The 20,000-nt window shown below is 41.6% G+C and overlaps 1 protein-coding gene across 2 annotated transcripts in view; it reads right to left on the bottom strand.

The window, feature by feature from the left end:
- Positions 1–20,000, bottom strand: part of LOC144983676 (NACHT, LRR and PYD domains-containing protein 3-like) — a 121,804-nt gene that overhangs the window by 61,804 nt on the left and 40,000 nt on the right. For both annotated transcript variants that reach the window (XM_078930711.1, XM_078930715.1), the window contains exons 9-10: positions 17,613–17,789; positions 15,255–15,428 (exon numbers count right to left, since the gene is read on the bottom strand). In XM_078930711.1, coding sequence (XP_078786837.1) covers positions 15,255–15,428; positions 17,613–17,789 — 351 coding nt within the window. The remainder of the gene's footprint in view (positions 1–15,254; positions 15,429–17,612; positions 17,790–20,000) is intronic.

The raw sequence follows: 20,000 nt of genomic DNA, 5'->3' as shown, positions 1-20,000 counted from the left end.
CACTGAGCCCTCATGGCTGGAACAGAGCAGTAGCTGGTCGTTCTGATGAGGTGAAGACGTTCCAGACTCTGAAAAAACTGTTGATGGATTTAGAAAGACATTAGGAGGGAATTGAACCCTCAGTCTTCTGCTCCCAGGATCAAGTGGTTCCCACTGAGCTGATCTGTCTGCAGCAGATCAGCAGCTGGTCTCTGTTTTGAAGTGAAGATGTTCCACACTCTATTCAAAAAACAGTTTTTTGGACCATACTTTGTGGGATTTGAACCCTCTCTCTTTGATTTAAAGGTCAGCCGTGCCCCCACTGAGCCGTTGTGTCTGCAGCACAGCAGCAGATGGACTCCTAGTTTCTGTTTGTGAACTTGTCCAACAGCTGAGCAAACAGATGAATCTGGGTCATGGGCATTTATGTAGATATCCTGAATGTAACAGACAATCTAGTGACTCCTAAAGAATATTCATTGTGTTTGATGCTGTTTCCACAGAAATATGCCAAATGTTCAAAACAACTGCTACGAATTAAGAAATAACTGACACCCCCACAGGAAAAATGTGTTTTACCCCCACCCACAAGAATAACAACAAATAAATATGTGTGTTGTTTCAAAGGATGTCATTTCTGTACTAAAACCTACTGGAGACGTTTTGTTCCTGACAGTTTCTGGAGGAAAGGCTGGAGTGTGACCCAAACATTTATGATAGATAATAAAATGAAAGAAGTTTCTTTGAAAATAATTCACTAAATTTACCCCCCCAATCAATTCATGCTGAAATACATTAAAACAATTGATCCTAACTGTACTTTTTGCAGAGAATATCCAGAAACAATCAACCATCTTTTTTGGAATTGGACTGAAATTAGAATTTTTAGAAAAAGTTTTTACAATTTATTAGACATCATATTCACCCCAACTTTACTCTGAAGTTTGAATATATCATTTTTGGCTTTCATAATAAAAACTTGAACTCGAACAAAAAACTCATAATAAATTTTATTATTATTTTTGGTAAATTTTATATTCATAAATGTAAATTTTCTTCATCTTCTATTTATTTCTCCTGTGTTAATCAAACAAATATAAATGTATATCGGTAACATCTCCAAGAGTCTTACTCAGAAAGCTGGATGTTTATATGAAAGTTGTAGAAACCTGAATGTTTTTCTGTAAATACATGATACAGGTATGCTTACCTGGCATATCTGAAGTTTAGTTTGTAAAATTGTGTTTTGGAATGTAATTCCATTTTGTACAACACCCATCCATCCATCCATCTTCCTCCGCTTATCCGGGACCGGGTCGCGGGGGCAGCAGACTGAGAACAACAAAGTTGGAAAAAAATTGTTCGCGAAGGATTGTGGGAATGCAGGTGTGCTGGAATTTCCGGGTGACACGCGCTTGTTTCTTCAGGTGAGGACAATAAATGAGGAACCATCAGACATTCTTGTCAAAGACAACATTGACTCAGTTCAAGGTTTCCTTCAAGACCAGAAGTCAAACGAAAGTCCCGTGACGTCACAAACCGGATCGGCCACATTCGGAGAAGATCGGGTATTTCCGTGGAGCTGAACATCCAGCAGCTGCAGCTCTGCAGTCTGCCAGCAGAGGGCGCCCTTCCTGAAACTCTAATGCACCAGGTATGGAACATTGATGTTAAAACACGGAATGATGAACTAAAATACCAGAGTATGAATGAAAAAAACACACAATGAGGATTTAAAACCACATCAAACATCACAGATTTAACAGTGAAACAGTTTGATGTTGAGAACAAATTCATGGACTTTAGAGCTTTTTGTTTTTCTACATTTAGTCTGACATCCAAAAAATAAAGAAACATGTGGGATTTAGTTAGAAAATGGACATTTATGGACATAAATGAGCAAAGAGTAGGAATAAGTTTCTGAAACATTTGAAGAACATTTCTTTCTGTTGGTGGAAGTCAAACATGTTTCCATCAGAAAAGGAAAGTTTCCATTAGAAATGACAGGATTGTAATCTGTTAGTGGAAGTGAGGTCATTCTAAGCCTCCACAGCTTTCTGCAGAGTTTAAAGGTTTAGACTCATTCCTGCAGGTTTATTGATCCATCATTGGGACCAGAGATACTGGCTCTACAGAAGTCCTAGTTCTGAACTGATCAGGATTCCAAATGTGGGTCAATAACTGAGTCCTTGTGAGTCAACTTGATACTTTTATTGATGAAAGCAGAACTCCTCTTTATTTGGAGTTGGAGCAAGCAGAGTACAGGAATGCAAAATGTGAGCAGCACAGAACAGGATCAGCTGATCTAGATAAGCGGCTCTGCTGCAGTAAAGCCAGATGTTCAGTGGGATTCAGAGAAGGTCAGCAGGACATTTCACTGTCGCCTCAGGAATACAGACATCAGAAACCAGGCTCTGCTATGTAACCACCAAAGTGAACAGGCCGGTTGTTGTTGTCACACTGGACCAACAGCTTCCTGTTAGTCAGGAGAATGCCTTCATATTGGCAGTTGGGTTTCTTGGCATCGTTGTCCTTCAGTTTGCAGTTGATGAGTGTGAACATTTTCTTGCTCTCCATCATTTGACTTTGACTGTTTAGGGTTCCCTCACTTGTACAGATTTTTTCGACTTCAGCCAGGTCAGAGGCAATGAAAGTGTTGATTCTTTTACAGTTGTTGTTGTCGTAAATGTTCTTGTCTTTTATCACTGAGTCACATTTGTTGTTTACCATTGTTACCATGTCTGTCATGTCTTTGTCTATGTGCTTCCTGCAAAAACTTTCATATGTAGCCAGAGATGAGTCAGCAAAGAGCATGGGGATCAGCAAACAGCTCAGCAGGATCTTCATGGTCACCTGGAAGCAGAAACAACAACATCTGTTGGTTTGTCAGCTTTTCTACCAAAGCAGCTGCAGATCCTCAACACTTTCTTCCAGAAAGCGTTTAGCAGAAACCAACACGTCTAGAGACCCTAATGGGACCAGGATCACAGTAATGGATGGCGTTTCTGCAGAAACCATGACATTCCTGGAATTCCCTGTTTCATCCCCAAAGAAGGACCAGGACCTTCTGTTCTAAACGTCTGTCTGTCTCCGTTCAGAAGAAGGAACCAGCAGATAAAGCAGTTTTCTAAGGACACTTTCAAAGTCCCTCAAACTGAAAGGTCTGAAAGGAACTCCAGACTTTCTGGAGAGTGAACTGATGGCTGATGGTCTCACCCACAGTCTCTGGTTCTTCAGGAGCTTCAGAACGGGACGCTGGACCCACGCTGGTTCAGGCAGGAGGACCTCTGAGGCGTCAGCTGCTGAAGGTCTTCAGTCTCTGAAGATCTCACAGGCTCTTTATAGAGAGCAGACGGACAGGAAACGTCTGCAGGGACAGATGCAGATCACAGGAAAGGGAAGTGAAGATGAGGAAGAAGTTCCACATTCAGGAGAAAAGTTTCTCAGAAAAACTGTTTCCTTCAGGTTTCCTCTCTTCAGCCTGACTGTTAGAAATGAAGAATCATGTTCAGACTGACAGTCATGTCAGATTTAGCAACAGAGGTGGTTTCTAGATGTTCATCAGAGGTTAGGTTAGAGGTGTTTCCCATTTAGACTTTGGGGTTTCCAGTTATCTGACGATGTTGAAACCTTGGCATGTGCCGAGCAGAGACAGCAGAACCCTGTGTTGGTCATCTTATCGCTTTAAGGAAAATCACATGACCAGAACAGTCCATGTGTCAGAACCAAGTAATCCATACCAACTGATCCAGGGACTCCATGGACGCAGGAACTGCAGCCGATGAGGTGGAGGAACAACCCAAGTCTGAACACAGCTGAGGTTCTGGTGGTCGGCATCATCAGGTGCTGGGATTTAAAGACATCTGATTGGTCACCAGAAATGGACAAAAAATGGACATTTAAAGACCAAAGAGGAAGATTTCTTCCTCCTCTTCCTCCTCGCTCTTCATCCTTCATCTCTGGTCTCTGTCTGACTGTATTGGAGTTGTTATACATTTTGTGTTAACAGGTGTCGCTGTGAGATTTGAGTTGTACTGTTGTGATGCAGTAAAAGACAGCTAAATAAACAGGCGGTAAACTGAAAACTTGACTCCGTACACGTCGTATATTACATGGTGTCAGAAGTTATGAGACTTCGCAGAAAAAAAGGAAGAAAATGGAGCAGATGAAACCACAGACTTCACTAAGTCTAGAAGGAAATCTAGCGGAAAATTGGAGGGTCTGGATCCAGAGATTTGAACTTTTCCTTGTCGCCAGCGGAATCGATGAAAAGTCCGACACAGTGAAAAGAGCCACATTCCTGCACGTGGCAGGCTGGATTAGGCTGTTTACCTGGACTATATCACATCAAGACAGATCCAGATGTCAGTCCAGTCATCCATGCACCCAGGAAAGTGTCTGTTGCTCTCAAAGACAAAATAGAAACAGAGTTGAAAAGAATGGAAAGCTTGGGAGTAATAACCAAACAAACAGAACCCACAGAGTTGGTAAATAGTATGGTGACTGTAACAAAAGCTAACAAAGTTCGTATCTGCATTGACCCACAAGACCTGAATGCTGCCATTAAAAGAGAACATTATCCACTGAGAACAATTGAGGAAGTCGTAGCTGAGATGCCAAATGCCAAATATTTTCAGTTTTGGATGCAAACCATGGATTTTGGCAAATCCAACTGGATGAAGAAAGCTCTCACCTGTCTACATTCAACACACCATTTGGCAGATACCGATTTAAAAGACTTCCATTCGGCATTTCCTCAGCACTGGAAGTGTTCCAGAGATGCATAGCCAGACACCTAGAAGGGTTAGAGGGTGTGGTCAATGTAATAGATGACATCCTAGTTTGGGGAGAGAACATTGAGCAGCATGACTGTCGACTGAGGCAACTGCTAGAACGCATTCAGAAAATAAATCTGAAACTGAATAAAAGTGAGTGTAAGATAAGAATGACAGAAATCACCTACATTGGACATGTGCTCAGTGAGCAGGGACTCAAGCCAGACCCAGAAATTATTGCAATACCTCCCTAAATTCATCCCTAACCTTTCAGACATTAGTGCCCCTCTGAGGAAGTTGGAAGGAAGCGTGGAATGGCATTGGGGAACAGAGCAGCAACAGAGTTTTGACAAACTAAAAGCAATAGTCAGCCAAGCACCAGTACTGAAGTACTATGATGTGAACAAACCAGTTACGTTGTCTGTGGATGCAAGTTCAGAGGGTTTGGGAGCGGTGCTACTTCAGGAAGGACAGGTGGTAGCATATGACTCCAGGGCACTTACTGACTGTCAAAAACGTTATGCACAAATTGAGAAAGAGTTGCTGGCTATAGTTTTTGGCTGTGAGAAGTTCCATCAATACCTATATGGAAGACACGTCCATGTAGAAAGTGATCATAAGCCATAGGAAGTTATTCAAAGTCACTCCTCAGTGCTCCAGCTAGACTGCAATGAATGCTCATGAGACTGCAAAAGTACAGTCTGGAGGTTAAATACAAACCAGGAAAGGAGATGCATGTTGCAGATGCACTAAGCAGAGTGTGTCTAAATGAACACAAAGAAACACTCATAGATGAAGAGATGGAAGTTAACTGCATCAGCCATCAACTCCCAGTGTCAGAGGAAAAGTTGTGGGACTTTAGAAATGCAACAGCAGAAGATCCTGAACTGAGACTGGTGGCAAAGGCAATTCAGAGAGGGTGGCCAGAAAAGCAGAGACAACTTCCAGACAAGATCAAGCAATACTGGACATTTAGAGAAGAACTGTCTTATGAGGATGGACTCATTTTCAAGAACTCAAGGTTGGTAGTACCACACACAATGAGAAGTTTAAAGCTCAGAAAAGTCCATGAATCACACTTGGGAATAGTTAAATGTAAGGAAAGAGCCCGAGATGTACTGTTCTGGCCAGGTATGGCTAAGCAGATAGAGGAAGTTGTGGCTCATTGTGTCTGTATGTAACACACACAGACACAATAATCCCAAAGAGCCACTTATGCCACATCAGTTCCTGAAAGAGCATGGGAAAAAGTAGGTGTGGATTTGTTTCACTTCAATGAAATGGAGTTCTTACTGTGTGTGGATTATTTTTCAAAGTTCCCAAAGATCGTCAAACTGAGTGGAACCACAAGCAAACACATCAGCATTGCACTCAAGTCCATTTTTGCAAGACTTGGGGTGCCTGATGAGTTATTCTCAGACAATGGCAGACAGCTGGTGAGCCAGGAGATGGAGGATTTCAGCACTGTATGGGATTTCAAACACACCACCTCCAGTCCCACTTTCCCACTATCAAATGGACAGGCTGAGAGGGCGGTCCAGACAGTAAAACACCTGTTGAAGAAAGCACAAGACAGTGGTGGTGATCTATACTTAGCCTTGCTGGAATACCGGAATACGCCACTAGATGGGATTGGCCTTTCACCGGCACAATTACTCCTTGGGAGAAGACTCAAGTCAAAACTACCTGTGTCAAAGGCATTGTTACAACCTGCTCTTCATGAAAATGGCAGGAGTGACCTTGTGAGGAGACAGGAAAGACAGAAACAATCATTTGATCAGAGAACCAGGACACTGTCTGAACTCCAAGATGGGGACAATGTGAGGATTAGGCAAGGCAGCAAGTGGGAAGCAGCCACTGTGATAAATAAACACAATCTGCCAAGATCCTACATAGTAAAAACACCAAGTGGACAAGTGTACAGGTGGAACCACAGACACTTGCTTCAAACCAAAGATACTTCATTTCCCAAGACATCACAGGATACTTTGTTAGAGAACACCTGTGAGGTGGAATCATAGACAGTTCAAAGTGTTGACTCACCCTGCTCAACTCAAGATGGTTTCACTGGACCACAGAGGCAAGAAACAATGACTGGCAACACTGAATGTGTCAACAGCCCTGTGACAACAACACGCTGTGGTCGGCCTGTAGGAATGCCGCAGCGTTATCTGGACTGAAATGCATATGTTAAGGGGTTAACCCAGGGTTACCAAGTGGAGCGTAATTACGCCAACTCATATCCGGTCTCTTGGAACCGACATACCCAGAGTAAACAAGTTCAGGCGGATATCAGCCAGAGTTCAGGCTTAAAGTCAGGCAAGTTTAAACATGCTTCCTGGAATACCCCCCTAGAGGCTGAGACACAAAGACATCAGCTTGAAATGTTGAGCATGAAATCAGAAATCAAGTGAATGGATGACAGAGAAAGACTTTCAACATGAAGGACATGGACATTTCTTCTCTCGTGGACGTCACTGGTAACTGCAGCTGCTGTGCCTCCTGCAGGTTTGATTCCACATTAATCCAAAGAATTAAACGAATACTCAATTATTTATACATTTATTTGGAGAATTAAGACCCATTTCATCAGAAAATCTCCACTAATTCAGGAATATAATTAGGGAGGTGTGAAGACGATCGATTTAGAATCAATGGTTGGAACTTTCAGAATCAAATGTTTCAAGACTTTCTAGCTAATCCTGACTCATTCTGGTTTCATTTTCCCAAAAACATCTTCAAAAAGTCACTGGATTAGATTTTTTGTTGATGTGATTTTGAAATTTCCAAACTTCCTTTAAAGATTTCAGAATTTCACCAACAAGTACTTTTCCAGTGGAAAATGCTATGTAGTCCTAGTTTTCGCCTCACTGCGCCCCCCTGTGGAACAACAGAGTACTGACCACAAACAGGAAGACAATGTTTCATCAGAATTGGTTTGACCTCAAGATCATGTTGGAAACGATGTTCTTGATTCAAATGGAAAAATTCTTCAATGAAAAGACTTCAAAAGTCAATTTGATATTTAATGTTCAACCAAGGAATTTCAGAAAACCTGCAGAGAAATTCCAATTGCTTTAATCCATTTAATAAGAAATAGAATATTGTCTTCCAACGTTCAAATTAAACTACCAAATTTAGTCATAGATGAAATAAAACTCACTGAAAAAATGTGATGATAAATAAGTAAACAAATCCTTTAAAGGTCAATTCTACCATGACTTTAACAGTAAAGTATCATCAATCTAAAATAACAGACACATCAGGTGATCAACTATGGAAATTCATCAAATGGCCCGTAGTCCCCAAAATGAAAGAAATGCATCCAAATGAAAACAGATCATCTGAATTGACTGTGTTTGAAATTGAAGTCAGACTGTATTTCTCCTCATTGAATGGATTCAGAACTCAAATCCTTTATTGATGACATTTGGAAATCTGCTCCAGAATAGTTACTGATCTAGAGTCCAGATTGTTAAATGCCTTGAAATGTCATTGATGCTGAAAGATTTCTAGATTTTAGACATGTAGACGTTGTTTTGTGTGTGTAGAGCTGTGCCTTGTATCATTGTGTGGTTGTGTCTGAGAGTTTGTAATAATTATATTTCAATAATAATCAAATCTAAAAAGAGGGCGTCAGCAGCTTTAGCATCACCCACCAAGCTTTAGTTTGATGTTTTCTACTGGATTTATTTCCTTTTTGTGGAATAAAGTTGTTTTTAAAACATGATGGCGCTGAAACCAGGGAATTCTGGGATATGTTGGCATGTATAAATGCACACAAACATCCCACCGACAGCGCTCTGTGTTGATTATTTATTTATTTATTCAATCATTCAAACTTTATTGCACATGATGTCATTTTACAAGGATTCACTTTCAGGTTTGCAAAAAGAACATCATTGTAAATAACAAATACACACATTTATAAATCTACTTTAAAGGAAACCAAGGGGGTATTCCAGGAAGCATGTTTAAAGTAGCCTGACTTTAAGCCTGAACTCTGGCTGAAATCCGCCTGAACTTGCTTACTCTGGGTATGTCTGTTCCAAAAGACTGGATATGAGTTGGCGTAATTACGCTCGACTTGGTAACCCTGGGTTAACGCACGTGCACAGCAGGTACACGTGCGTTAACCCAGACATTCTCAATAGATCGCCGATTTCTGGAGTCACCATGGAAACGAGTGGAGAAAAAAAAAAGAAAGCGCGACACTTGAGACGGAAGTGAGACGGAGTCTGAGATTTTAATGACGGCGTATAAAGATTATAAATCCATCAAAAAAGTAACACGGCTGCATCATCAAAAAAATAGAGTTTCTGCTTGGAGAAAAATAATATATTTAGTTATATGTCTATATATAACTATATATTAGTTAAATTTATTTAAGTTCGAAGTTTAAAACTTCAAACTTAAATAAATTTCTTCTATTAGTAATAAATAATTTAGTTTAATTTCTTATGTCTATAAAACTCAATAATTGTTTATACAACTCAAATTTACGTATTTATCTAACTAAATGTCACATTACTCCATTAATCTTTTTTCCATCTTAATTACTTATATTTCTTGAACCCTCATATGTCTAAGTTTGAGCCGGCAGATATGCTCATTTTTATAACAATAAAAAGAACGGAAAAAAATGCACGGAGTGCAAAAACTCATTAAAATTTTTCCGCCACTGTCTGCATTGTATGCGGTGGTAGGGGTGCTATATAAACTCATCATCCTCTCCTTCACTCTCACTCATGGTGCAGAGACGTAAGCATAGTAGGACAAAATAGCTCGGCAAAACACGGTGAAACACAGTAAAACAGCTATACAACTAAACACATTTTGTCAAAAAGCCACACTTAAACCCAAATCCGTCCAGACAGGCAAAGGAAATGGTATCCCAGAATCCCTCGCGGTGCCGATCTAACGGCAGCACCAAAGTTACACCTACTTAATTGAATTAATTTGAATGAAAGGAAAATAATTGTCTGAAAACTACGTGTTATTTTTAAGGTGACCTAACAAAAAAAATGATTTATCTTAACTGAAGCAAATAATTAAGTTATATCAAAGTAAAAAAGTTTTGTAAACAAACTAAGCTTCAACTAAACCTGCTCCGGACCAGGTTATGTTCAGAGCATAAGTTGCTATGGTAACTTGACCTACCCTGAAACATACCTCCATTTCTGGAACCGAAAGCTGAGCTTATCAACTTCCTTAGCCTCAAAGTTATCGTGGGAGCTAGCATAACCTGCTTTCTGGAATACCCCCCAAGTCATTGTAATTTTCAAAATAAAAGCACGTTGTCCAACAGAGTTGTACTTTTCCAGCTGCAGACGTTTTAGCGTTTGAAAAAGTTCTCATCTGCTCCAAAACAGCCACCAAAGTGTATTTTGGAGATGTAGCTTCCAGCCTTAAAGGAGACGGCGCTGTCATGGTGTGGGCTTTCCACTCTGGGATCTGTTTGTTCCCAAAAAGCATCTCAAAGCCATGAGGACTTTTCTGAACTTCCAGTCCCACACAGACACATGAGTTGGTTTGGTTCTCCTGTGTTCTGCAGCAGAGACGTTTTCCTAAACTTGTTGATGACTAAAGTTCTGCTGGGATTTTTCCTCTTCCAAACAGAACCAGAACCTTTTGTAGAGCTGCTTGCTTCAGTGTGTAGAGGAGTGTTTGATTCTCACATCTGGATCGATTTTGGCTAAAGGTGCTGTTTGCTGGTAACCCCCCCGCTGAGGATGTCTCTCTGTATTTGTGCTTCTGTTCATCACAGATTCAATCAACTTTTCCTCTTTTCACGTTGGTGACTCCTTCATTTAACGCAGAAAAACATCATTCAAACTAGTTTTTATGTTTATTTCTGATACATTTGTACATTTTTATTGTTTGATTCTGTTGGTTTTTGTGGATTTCTGGTTTCTATCCATCAGATTTAGTCGCTGCAGCATCAAATGACTTTAGAAAACGTAAATAAGTGAAATAATTCAGATCAATGTGTAGAAAAAACAAAGAAGTGGAGATAAAGAATAACTGGAATTTATTCTAGGAGCATCTTAAATTCAGGGAGAGCCAAGGCGAACACAACAAACAGAACACACCTCTAGTAAACGGAGAAAACAAACTTCCCTCAGATCCTACAAAATAAAAGTCCCAAACCTACATGCTGACTGTCTGACCACTAAAAGAAACAGGAAAACAAGGATTTGACAGAAAATGGCAGCTCTCCCCTACAAAGTTGACAGTTTCTGTCTCTTCCAAATCAGCCCATGAGCCCAGCCTGATGTCACCACTGTTAGACTGCAGACTGGGGCTGCTATGCTGCTCCAACTCTTCTATCTGATCCTCAATCATCAATACAACCACTGGCACCTGGTCAGGGGCGTGTCCAACCTGAGAGGTAACCATCCATGACAATCCCCTTCACGTTGTAGCAGTGTTTCCAGCTAGAGCTAGGGCCTCCATCCACATCAGTTTAGAGGAACCGTCCAGGTTTACTTTGAACCAAGAGGAAACTTTTTTATTTAAAATGGAAACTAACTGAAGCCAGGTTAGTTTACCAGCTATTTACTGGTTGTTGTTACAAATTCATATCAGAGTTTATTTGCAGGAAACGACCAAACTTCACAATTTGACCCCATAGTGACGTTTCAGAAGTTAGAATTAGAGGAAGTGCAGTTCTCCATCAGTCCACTGGGGGAGCTGCAGCACCATAACTGAGAGACAGTGGAGCTGATCTCAGATCAGTTCCTGCTGCAGCTCTGACACTCATCTCCACTTCCTCTGATTCCTCCATCACTCTGCTCTCCACCTCCCAGGAACACCGTCCAGTCACCACATCTCTGCAGACCAGCTGCTGCTGCTGCTCCTCTCTGCTCCTCCAGGAGGAACATCAGAGCCACAAGCTCCTTCCCTCCCACCTGCAGAAAGAAAGTAAAGAGACAGAGATGAAGGAGTGTCTCCTGATCCTGGTCTGTCAGTCAGTGATGCAGCACAGCAGCAGAAAGAGCAGCAGGAGCTTCAGTCCTGTTCAGAGCAGCAGCTTCCTGTCATCTTCACCTGTTGGAGCTTCTGCTGCTCTGATTGGCTGACTGTTGTCCTGAAGCCTGTCATCATTCTCCTCAGAGCTTCACTGAGAAGCTGCAGCTTCACAGGAAACTCTGCATCTTTGCTCTCAGACTAACTTTAGGACCAAACATCTGGAAGCAGCTGGACTGACTCCAACCCTCTACTGACCTCAGAGTCTGCAGTTTGGAGTTTGGACTCTTCACCAGATCCTGGAGCTGCTGAACATCTGAAGAATGAAGGTTGTTGTAACTCAGGTCCAGTTCTGTCAGGTGGGACGGGTTGGACTTCAGAGCTGAGACCAGAGCATCACAGCTGGTCTTTGACAATCTGCAGGTCCTCAACCTGAATCCAGAAGAAAGAGTTGAGTTTAAAGACAAAGTTCCTGTTTTTCATCCTTCACTTCTTTATAAAGAGTTCAGAGCTGAAGAAGATCAGAAAGTTTAGAAAAAGTCCAAAGATGTGAAGCAACAGCAGCAGATCAGAAGAGTCCAGCAGAAGCAGAGAAGAAGAACATTCAGGAACATTCAGGACAACATGCAGCTGCTTCAGGAAAGAAGTCCAGATGTGTGAAAGTCAAACATCAGCCTGTGGCTGCATCCAAACCAACTGATGTTTCTGCAGCAACAGCAGAAAAAGTCCACTTCCTCTTTCTGCTCAGCTCTTCTCCAAACAGCACTGAATCATGGGAGAATTTCAGCAGCAGGATGCTGGAAAGTCTTCCTCCCAGTTTTCAGGAGATGATCTTCCAGTCCTCTGCTGCAGCCCTTCAAGCAGAGACTTTCAGCTCCAACAGATCAAAGCAGAGAGAAGAAGGAAGTGATGAGGAAGAGTCAGCAGCAAATGTTGGACATTGATCCCTGATCAAGCATGACTTCAGCTCTGAATGAAGAGTCAGAAGCTGCTGGGAGCTTTGATGGATGATGTGATGATGTTTGTGGATGAAAAGGTGAGGATGTTTGTGGAGAATGTGTCTGTCAGAGCAGCATCCAGCTGCAGCAGGACTCTGTCACCCTAACCCTTTGGACTCTCAGCTGCATCTGCTGAAACACAGCAGGACTCAGAGTGCATGTGAGCGTGCACGTGAGGCTGCTGCTTCTGCAGGCGCTTTAAAGGAGTCTCTTGGACCAAAGACACAGAGCAGAGCTGATGAGCCTCATGTCTGCAGTTCAGTCCTAACACAACTTTGTCATCATATTGATGTGAACACAACTGAAACATGGAGTCTGACCTCAGAGTCTGCAGTCTGCAGTCTGGACTCTCCAGAAAACCACACAGATCAAGAACTCCTGGATCCTGCAGGTTCTGGTTGTAGCTCAGGTCCAGTTCTGTCAGATTGGACGGGTTTTTCTTCAGAGCTGAGACCAGAAATTCACAGCTGATCTCTGATAAACTGCAGTCCATCAACCTGCAATGAGACAGAAAAGTGTGTTCAGGAGCAGTGATGCAGCTGGAGGTCCAGGAACTTGGTCCATTCAGTCAGGTGGGACCCGCCCTGATGAGACACTGACAGATGACATTTTCAAGAGAGACTTTGGATGAAAAATCATGAAGACCTGGAAATGTAAATGAATTATGCCTGGGAGGGGGCTGTTTAGCAATTTCCTACTTCTTACTTCATGTTGACCCAAAAACATGAAGGTGGATAAAAATGTAGTAGATTTATTTAAATTTAAAATTAAATGAAGCTGACAGTTGAAAAATGTTTTTCCATCTGAATTATGAAACAAAAAAACATAACAGTTTAAGATCCAATAATTTTTCTTTGATTTCTAAAATATCAGATTAAATAGTATTTCTTCATCTTGAATCCTAATTTGTAAAATGAATTTTCAAATGTAAATCACATTGTAAAGGGAATTGTTCATTGAGAATTGAGGTTATTACTCTGAATTATGGGTAAAAAAATCTTCAATAGGAAAATCTTGATCACATTTTAGTGGATCTGACACAAATCAAGAGAATATAGAAAGTTTAAACCCCCTTCAGATATTTTACAGATTAGGAAGAGTCATGAAAACAAAGTTGCTGATTCTTGAAAACAAAGTTGCTGATTCATGTAAACTTGTCAAAGAGACATTGTAGAATTTTCCAACAGAAAAGCTAAATGAACAGAACCCTGTTAAGAACCTTTAGAACAGGAAATCCTCCTCTGTGTTCCAGAGAAATCCACAATGAGTCCAGATTTCCAAAAGAACTGGGATTAGCGATTTGGCCCTGAAGAACTCATGACCAGGACTGCTGCTGAACTAGTTCAGATAGTTAACGGCACATTTGATGGAGAGAAATGACAGAGCAATGCAATATTGGAGTGTGTCTGAAGGTCACACACACAACAAGCTCTGAAGAATTCAACTTCTGTTGTTCTGAGTAAAGTCAGCCTGCCCACTTCTCACAACAACACAGATGAAAATAGCAGCTAGCAAGCTACACAAGCGCACACCATACAACACAACAAAGAATCACTTGGAGGCAGAATTAGGAACAAAGAGCATTTTCTGTCAATCCTTCTTCTGTCAGAGTAGAAGATCCAGAAAGCAGAAGAGATGAAGAATCAGACACTTCATCAGATGCTTTTCAGCCGTGCAGAATCACAAAGTGAAGCAAGTTTGATCATGGCAGAGGAGATCAGCGCTTCAGCCAGACCATTTACCCAGAGAGAAGTTCTAAAGAGCTTTGATTTGACCAGGATTTAGCATTTAAGGCTCACAGATCTCAGATGTGGAAAACTGCATTTTCCACCTGTTCAATATTGCTAAGATTAGAAATATACTTTCTAAGAGTGATGCTGTAAAACTCATCCATGCGTTTGTTATGTCTAGACTGGATTACTGTAACTCCTTGTTAGCAGCGTGTCCTAAGAGTTCCTTAAGAAGTCTCCAGCTTGTTCAGAACGCAGCAGCTAGATTGTTAGCTGGAACTAGCAGAAGAGATCACATCACTCCTGTGTTAGTTTCACTTCACTGGATCCCAGTTGATTCTAGAATCAAGTTCAAGATCCTCCTGTTAACCTATAAGGCCTTACATGGAATGGCCCCGTCCTATATCAAAGACCTCATAGTGCCTTACCATCCAATCAGAACACTTCGCTAACTAAATGCAGGACTGCTTGTGGTTCCTAGAATTAGTCAAAGTACGGTTGGAGGTAGAGCGTTTAGTCACCAAGCCCCTGTTTTCTGGAATAAACTCCCAGCTCATGGAAGAGAGGCCGACTCAGTTTCTTCTACATTCAAAGTTAGACTGAAAACAGTCCTCTGTGGACAGGATTATTGTCAGACTAGATCTACATGAGAACCTCTGAAAAAAGAGAAAAAGGAGCCTCAGAGTCTCAGCATACGGTAAGGTGGGAATAGGGGGGTCAGTCATCACTCTGTAGTCATGTCATCAGTCAGTCATCTGGACTCATCATATTGATGTGAACACAACTGAAACATGGAGTCTGACCTCAGAGTCTGCAGTCTGCAGTCTGGACTCTCCAGAAAACCACACAGATGAACAACTCCTGGATCCTGCAGGTTGTTCCAGCTCAGGTCCAGTTCTGTCAGATTGGACGGGTTTTTCTTCAGAGCTGAACCCAGAACTTTACAGCTGATCTCTGACAAACTGCAGTACATCAACCTGCAATCAGACAGAAAAGTGTGTTCAGGAGCAGTGATGCAGCTGGAGGTCCAGGAACTTGGTCCATTCAGTCAGGTGGGACCCGCCCTGATGAAACCCTGACAGATGACATTTTCAGGAGAGATTTTGGATGAAAAATCATGACGACCTGGAAATGAAAATGAATTATGCCTGGGAGGGGGGGGCCGTTTAGCAATTACTTTATGACTTTGACCCAAAAACATGAACAAAGGTCTTTCCAGTCACTTTCCAATTCAGACACTGATGGTGGCTCTGCTGCTGAACACTGGCACCCCCCCTCCACCAGAGGCAGGGTGGGGTTTAGTGTCTACAAATAAATATAATACTGTCACTAAAAGTCGGCAAAAGAAAAAAAATAACACACATTTGTGTATCTTGTGAAGTCAAACTCACAATTTCCACATGAGAAAAAACATAAAGTTCAGCTGCTTTAACCACTAGACCATAGCAGACAACTGTGGATTCATTAACATTACAGCATTTTTCAGCATTTTCCGTTCTGGACGTGTGGATTGTACGTGATAAAACGCTGCTTTTTACACCCATCTTGTGACAAAACAAGGCTTTAAAAGCATTTTTACACCACTTTTCCTGGTGATTTGGGAGGCCTTTGGCTTGCCATAGAACGGAAACACGCAGGGGTCTAACAGGTTAAACCCAGACTTCCTGTCTGTTCTGACAAATGTCAACAAGTTTTAAAATGAATACCAAGACTGATCAACACTACAATAAAAAAAAAAAGAATGACACCGTCCAATTGTGGAAAATGTATATAACTATATTATAATATAACTATAATGATCAAACTAAGGAAAAAGTAAAAACATGTATTTTTACATGCAATAAAAGCACCATGACAGAATGAACTTACATTAAGTTCCTCTGTCTTGTAATGGAACAAAAGATAAATCAGACTAAATAATCTTATTTTTTCATGTTGATGGTTGTGAAGTTTTTCAAAATATTGATGGTATTTTTTTCTGAAGTATCCAATCCTATTGCTGTAGGTCTGACAGACACAAATGCAGTACTTTGGGTTTCAAACATAGTTGCAGTATTATTTCAACTTTGACCTATTTTCCTTGTAATATTGTTATCAAAGTACTTTTTAGAGTTAATTCTAAAATACCTTTTAAACATTTTTATCTGCTGTTTGTGAATGACAGTAAATGTCAGATCTATTGGAAATGTTTCTGTTTTTCTTTGTATCAGAGTTCACATTTTTGTTGGTGACGGCACAGTTGTTCTGGAGAAAATGTCAAACTGACACTTCATGTCACAAACGTTGCTGACCCCTGGTTTCAACCTTTCTCTGGCCAGGTAGCCCCGCCCCCAGCCTCATCCAGAAACTACCTGCAGAGGTTCTGATCCAGGCTGGGTTCTGAAGCAGAACCAGAACCAGGTCTGTGGGAAAGACCTGTCAGTCTGCTGCAGGTTGACCTCTTCATATCTCTGCATGAGGAGCTGCTGCTCTGTGGCTCAGAAATATGCTGCAACCGTTTGTCCATTGAAATCTGCAGTTCTGGGATGGATTCATGTTTTCTTTCCAGAACACAGAACTTAGTCCAGTTCTACACAGATGTGTGGCATGTCCACCCCCCCCCCTTCTCTTCCGCTTCATTCATGTCCTTCATTTTTGTTTTAACCTGCGTCAGATTCACGTCCACCAATCAAAGTGGTTGCTGGACGTTCGTCCCAAAGTGTGTTTCTAGATCTGACTCTCCCGCCGCGTGTGGGAGGAGCTACTGGCTCGTGTGGGAGGAGCTCCCATCAAAAGTGTTTCTGTGTCTTCTTATGAAAGACATGGAAGATGCCGAGAGATCCGGTGTATTTCTACTACAAAGAGCTCCACAAAAGCGTCAGTGTTGGACCTATTTGATAAACATGGAGCTGATATTCTGGTGAGATCTCTTCTCATGGAAGAGAGGCCGACACAGTTTCGACATTCAATGTTTGAAAACATTCCTCTGTGGACAGGATTATTGTCAGACTAGATCTACATGAGAAACTCTGAAAAAAGAGAAAAAGGAGCCTCAGAGTCTCAGCAGCAGCATACGGTAAGGTGGGAATGGGGGGGTCAGTCATCACTCTGTAGTCATGTCATCAGTCAGTCATCTGGACTCATCATATTGATGTGAACACAACTGAAACATGGAGTCTGACCTCAGAGTCTGCAGTCTGCAGTCTGGACTCTCCAGAAAACCACACAGATGAAGAACTCCTGGATCCTGCAGGTTCTGGTTGTAGCTCAGGTCCAGTTCTGTCAGATTGGACGGGTTTTTCTTCAGAGCTGAGACCAGAACTTCACAGCTGATCTCTGACAAACTGCAGTTCCACAACCTGCAATGAGACAGAAAAGTGTGTTCAGGAGCAGTGATGCAGCTGGAGGTCCAGGAACTTGGTCCATTCAGTCAGGTGGGACCCGCCCTGATGAGACACTGACAGATGACATTTTCAGGAGAGATTTTGGATGAAAAGTCATAAAGACCTGGAAATAAAAAATTAATTATGCATGGGGGGGGGGGCTGTTTAGCAATTTCTTTCATGACTTTGACCCAAAAACATGAACAAAGCCCTTTCCAGTCACATTCCCATTCAGACACTGATGGTGGCTCTGCTGTAGGGCTGCAGCTATCGATTCTTTTTGTAATCGATTAATCTAGCACTTAATAGATCGATTAATCGCGTAATCGGATAAAACGATTTTTGTGTTTCTAAACACCGTAAATAAATAATGCATAACAAAAATGATGTGGCTGTAAAATTAACAAGCATTTGGCTTTTATTTCTCAACAGAGGCATTTATTTCCAATTCTAGATTTCTACACCTGCAGCATTTACCAAGTACAAGTCGATTTGGAGAAGCAGACCGTGTTGGAAAAATACACTTAACAGAATAGTTATATTAAACTTGTTTCTATTTCAGTTAAAGCTGTTGTAAGTTATACATATTACATATACTATAAGTTATAGTATGCAAGTGAGTTATAAAGCCATCTCATACGTGAACTTCTCCTTTAATATGTTATAATATAACCACTAAGTGGAGCGCTAAACATAATCTATTCTGGTAGTTTAACACTGAAGAAGAGCTGTAACGTGATTTGCTGTTGTAAAAGCAGTAAATGCTGACGCACTTTTTGTTCCGTGCGTTTTAACTGAAAAATGAGTACTCCTAGTCTTTATTAAAAACCAACAGGCTAGGGAGTTACATTTTTTGTTGTTGTCTGTAACTATTAGGCAGACAACAACAAAAACTACCGCAGTGTGTGGGAGGAGCTTCCGCCGCTGAGAGATCCGGTGTATTTCTACTACAAAGAGCTCCACAAAAGCGTCAGTGTGAAACAGGGAGCTATTTGATGAACAAGGAGCTGATATTCTGGTGATGGTAAATGTTTGTAGATCAGTAAAAGTTAGTCATTGCCAGTGGCACATCTGATCATCTCTCACGACACACTGAAAAACACTGTAGATACCGTAATTTCCGGATTATGGAGCGCACCAGATTACAAGCCGCACCCACTCATTTTCAGGTGTTCAGCTTCCTTCTTACATACATAAGCCGCAACAGTGTACAAGCCACATGCAATAAGCAACGCAGTCAGCCTGTTCTGACACCCAGACTGCAGCTTTTAACCTCACTGTGGGAGGAGTCAGCATAGCGATGGCTCATATATTTAAAGATACCCACATCTGTCAAACAGCATGCAACTCACTCCTGTTCACAAGTTCCTCAGTTATAGGTTTTAATTTTTTTATTTTTTTTAACTTATTGACAATTGAGGTATCATACATAAAATTACAAACTAACCATATAATCAACATCACATCCCTCAGTTATGATGAGGAAATTTACATCCGCGATTCCCCATTTCCCATGAGTCGGTTTCCGATGAGCTGTGGTGGGAGGGGCGAACGGGAGAGCATCTCTCCTTCCGCTTGTGTCGCGGCAGCTTTATGGTAGTAACAGGGCTGGTTAAAAAAACACACACCAGTAAAATAAAGCAGCGCAACTGAAAAGCGCGCGCGGCAGAGCGGCGCCCGGTCGCTGCGTGAGGCTGCCGGTAGACGGAGCGAAATGTGTCCGTGCAGAGCAATTGGACTTAATACTGAACATTTTGTGGATGACGGGCGAGAGAGGATGCGTTGTTACATGTGGGAGCCTTCAGACTGCCATCTGTCCCGCAGCTCTATGTGAACGAGCAGCAGGAGAACATCTCTCCAGCTCACAGGGCAGCTCTGGGGCGTGGATTTGTGTTTTCAGTCGTGTCCCCTCAAAATAAAGCCTGATGTTATTCCCACATATTTATGTGCAGCCAAGCTGCAGATTGCAGCTTTTCCCGCATGGATTCATGTTCATCCAGGCTTAATGTTGTTAGTGCCCGTTAGCCTTCACCTAACCGTACTTCCGGCTTTGTTCTGCCACAAAAAAGCACTGACCACACAGAATGAAAATAAAATGAGCTTACAGGCGCTTCATAATAACCGTAACAATAATAAAGCACGTTTAAAAGATCATCTCGTACTCTGAAGTAAATTCACTCCTGAGCA

This window comes from Oryzias latipes, chromosome 2 (genome assembly GCF_053564925.1).
Source record: "Oryzias latipes strain Hd-rR chromosome 2, Olatipes_Hd-rR_3.1".
NCBI lineage: Eukaryota > Metazoa > Chordata > Actinopteri > Beloniformes > Adrianichthyidae > Oryzias > Oryzias latipes.
This window is presented reverse-complemented; position numbering and strand designations above follow the sequence as displayed.